This window comes from Epinephelus moara, chromosome 14 (genome assembly GCF_006386435.1).
Source record: "Epinephelus moara isolate mb chromosome 14, YSFRI_EMoa_1.0, whole genome shotgun sequence".
Lineage (NCBI taxonomy): Eukaryota > Metazoa > Chordata > Actinopteri > Perciformes > Serranidae > Epinephelus > Epinephelus moara.
Window position 1 is genome coordinate 36,557,965 of NC_065519.1, and position 4,432 is coordinate 36,562,396.

General features: G+C 37.1%; 1 protein-coding gene across 1 annotated transcript in view; it reads left to right on the forward strand.

The window, feature by feature from the left end:
* Positions 1–4,432, forward strand: part of LOC126401237 (voltage-gated potassium channel subunit beta-2-like) — a 125,281-nt gene that overhangs the window by 77,690 nt on the left and 43,159 nt on the right. The window contains exon 3 of the mRNA XM_050062358.1: positions 1,889–1,968. Within this exon, the coding sequence (XP_049918315.1) occupies positions 1,889–1,968 (80 nt within the window). The remainder of the gene's footprint in view (positions 1–1,888; positions 1,969–4,432) is intronic.

Below are 4,432 nucleotides of genomic sequence, written 5' to 3' on the forward strand. Positions count from 1 at the left end.
TTTTATGTCTTTAAGGCAGTTATGGAGTTTAGTTAATTGATTACTTTCTTCTGGCTTCATCGATAAATACAACTGAGTATCATCCGCATAACAATGGAAATTTATAGAGTGATTTCTAATGATGTTACCTAAAGGAAGCATATATAGAGTAAATAGGATTGGTCCGAGCACAGAACCTTGCGGAACTCCATAACAAACTTTGGTACGTAAGGATGATTCATTATGAATGAGTGTAACGGTTGTGCTTAATGGCTGTATTTCGAGACATGTTAAATGCAATGGAAATATTTAGCTAAATAAATAAATATATTCCATGCAGTCGCGCCATCCTCTCCCCCTCCTGCGCTCACAGAGTGGACAATGAGACGTTAGAGGCAGTGCGGATTAAATACGTATTTAGAAAGAATTTCAATTCAGGATTTGAGTTGGATTTTACAACGTTTTTATGAAACAATTTTTGATTGATTGATTTATTTCTGGAAGACAATAAGACAGTAATCCTAAGGATGACATGCTAAAGTAAAATACTTATTTCCAGCATGGTCCTTGGTGTTTACACACAAGAAACAAATAAACAAGAAGCAGACAAACTCAGACTAAAAATACATACAGTAAATAAGAAACAGCTGTAAAAACTATCCAGTTCATCAATAAATATCCACCTTGTTCCATAAAATCTGCTTGACCTGTCTTTTAAAAATCCCTCGTGATGAGAGGCATTTTGTAGCAGTTGGCAAACTATTCCATGCCATGATACCAGTGTAAAAGAAAGAGTTTTTAACTGCATTATTAGCTCTAGGAACTATGGAAGAGCGGATGCTGGCCCTAGTGTTATGACTATGCTGCGTGTGGACCATGGATACATGAGAGCATAAATAATTATCACTCACTCCAAGCGCAAAATAAGGCCGCTGGATTTAATTTCAATGATAGGTGGATATAGCGTGACATTAAATTTGTGTGAGACATCAATAAAAACCTGACTCCACTTCTCCACCTCGCCGTCTGCGTCGCCACTTCCCAGTGTCTTCCAAAATGTGCGCACGCATGACTCAGAGTTTGCTTACAGGTGCGCACATTCTCCCGCCAAGTTTATTTTTATAAATCACAACCTTTGCGTGGTAAGTGGCGTACGCCACTTTCAAGCCCCGTTTTGTGCGTAAGCAAGCTTTATAAATGAGGCCCCCGGTCTTGTCATACAAAGTTTGATGGAGTGTCAACTGAACAATATGGAGATATTTGCATCTTGAAAGCCGGACTATAAATGTGGATAGACAGGGAGAAACACACGCAAGCCTAAGACGTGGTAAGATACGATATTCCTCACTATATGAAGTGACTGATAACAAGATCTGTATAATGGATTGTAAAGAAATTCGTCAGGTTTTTATTTTGTAGACAGTTAATCTGGATTTATGGCATGATGAGATGACAGCACAATGATGTGTGTTGTATCACTGGAAAGCTCTGCTCCTGTGGCATTTCTGTGCGACCCTGCATTCGTGAGTAATCCATCCAAGAGTAATGTGTGTGCAGAGCTGTATGAAAGCTCTGTTATACATAATTTTAGTGTAACTTTATCATTCTTTTTCACTGTGAAAACATTGGACTACCGACAAGTGCTTGGCCTTGTCGGAAAGCTACAATTCCGCTGTTTCACGTGATATGACGCACAGTCGAGGAGAAAATCAATAGAGAAGAACAGGTGTGAATTTGGACATTTGGAAAAGCTGTATAGTGAAGCATTCTTGATACAACTGCTTGTCTTTTTAAAAAAAAAAAAAATTCAACTTATCAGCAGAAAGGGCCTCTCAGAGGTCAAAGGGACAGGAAATTGAACAGTTTCACACTTTGCTCATCTATATCATCTCAAATTTTGTTGTTGAAGGTGGCAGAGGAGCTGGTGACGTTGGCATATGAGAATGGGATCAATCTGTTCGACACAGCTGAAGTGTATAATGCTGGAAAGTAAGTATGACTAAATAAATAAATTGTTATTCCAAAAAGCCATCAAAATGTGACTTGAAACATGTTTGTTTGTGCTTAGCCACATAAATGGGTCTGTCTTTGTGTTCCCAGGCTATAAGCAAATTAGTATAACTACCATTCCAGGTAGTGCACATGAAGCTGTTTACTACAGCTTTAAATACTAGAAGAAAAAGAATTTGTCCACTTCAGCATTCTAGTTACAATGACAAACAACAGTTATCTATACACAAATGTGTGTGTGTGTGTGTGTGTGTGTGTGTGTGTGTGTGCGCGCATCGGGACCGAACTCCGCTTTGCGCGATACAGAGAGCAGAGGAGGATTGTAAAGGTGTGACCATGTAGAGACAGAAATGACATGCCGTCATGTAAACAATGTAAGTCGTCACGTTATAAGGTGAAACGTTTCACCGTATAACACTATAAATAGTATATTCTTATGTTATTATACGAAGCGTCCGTCGCTCAAAATAATATAACTTTAGTTTATGAAGGGATCAGATGAAGCCCTCTCGTCTCCTCTTATATGCTTTACTCACAAGTGTGTGAATTGACCTGGATATGAAGCGTCCATAGCACCAAATAATATAACGGTAGTTTCTAAAGAGCTAATGTAGCGTGATGCAGAGTGAAGCTGCCCTCCACTACACATTTAATTTGAAGTCTTTTATTTTGTTCTGCCAAGAGCAAAAATACATCATATTAATCATCACAGTTCGCCACACTCACAGTAACTTTACACTCAAGTGTGTGTTCTCGTTTCCTGAACGTATTCACGCGATACTTCCCTTGTCCCTGCACACACAGTGTAGCGAACGCGCCCTCTGCTGGTCGGAGTTAGACAATGCATACTGCTAGATAACACTACATTTTTCAACCAATAAACCACCCTCTTACCTTATCAGAAAACACCCAGACAATAACACCACACTCTGAACATGAGCTGTACAACATGAAATGCAAATTAAACATATGAATAATATTTATGTAGGTGTAGCGGAGCACCACTGCTGCTTGTTGCATATAGGGGAAACACTGTTGCTCAATGGATTTGTCCTGTTTTGGAATACACAGTATTCTTCCAAATTAGCCTAGTGTTAGTGTATTAATATTCAGAATTTTGCTTCAACAAGCTCTCTCTTTCTTGACCATGTTTGCATCCCTGAGAATAATGCCCAACAACATTGCTCAAAAAGTTGCTGTGTATCATCAGTCTAAAAGTTGTGTTGGTGAGTCAAAATGAATAAGGGCTGCGCAATATTAGACAAAACTGACAATGCGACTACGATTTTGTATACTGCGATATATACTGCAATATACAGTGTATTGCAATAACTTGAATAGCTCTATTCGGAAAGAAGTCATCATTGGAAAAGGCTGTATTTGCATGAAATATACATTTTACAATCAGTCTGTCATGGAAGTTGAGAACTTCACAGTCTAAAGTATTAACCAGCAAAATAAGTATAGCATATTGTCTTTGACTAACATTATATTGATATGATGAACTTATACTACGAGTCTCACAATGTGACTGTTGCACAAGAACACATTGCGATGGTGATGCTCTAATGATATTGTGCAGCCCTAAATTTAATTGAATTCTATGGTTCATCATAGAAAAATAACCAGTTTTTGGATTGGATTTATGACCCCTGGACCATTTTTGCACTGCATAGGAGTGACCCCCATCAAGTTGTTGGAAGTAACTAAGTAACTTCTACTTTAAGTACATTTTAAACGAACTACTTTTTACTTTTACTTGAGTAGATTTTTAGATGGGTAGCTTTACTTGTATGGAGCTACATTTGTTTCTTTATTATTCAATCAAACAGAGTAGGTTTTGCAATCAAAAAAAAAGATTTGAGATCAGAAGTATCAATATTGCAATCAAAAAATGTTTTATTGCAAGTAAAAAATGATTGATTAAAAAAATGCAAATCCAAAAGTTTTGTTTGCAACTGAGGAGGGATCCCTCTTCCAGGACGGACAGACGTGCAATAGATGTCGTACAGAACAGATNATTTGTTTCTTTATTATTCAATCAAACAGAGTAGGTTTTGCAATCAAAAAAAAAGATTTGAGATCAGAAGTATCAATATTGCAATCAAAAAATGTTTTATTGCAAGTAAAAAATGATTGATTAAAAAAATGCAAATCCAAAAGTTTTGTTTGCAACTGAGGAGGGATCCCTCTTCCAGGACGGACAGACGTGCAATAGATGTCGTACAGAACAGATCAACATAATAAATTACAGTAATCCNAGTAATCCTAATGACACAATGAGACAGAAAGAGACAGAGACAGAGACAGAGACAGATGCAGGACAGACGGTAATGACAGTAGCTTACAACAACATTAATGAAAGTAATAATATTATAATTAATAATAATATATTAATATCTGATAGTATACATGTGTGACAATAATCATATGTGTATAATAA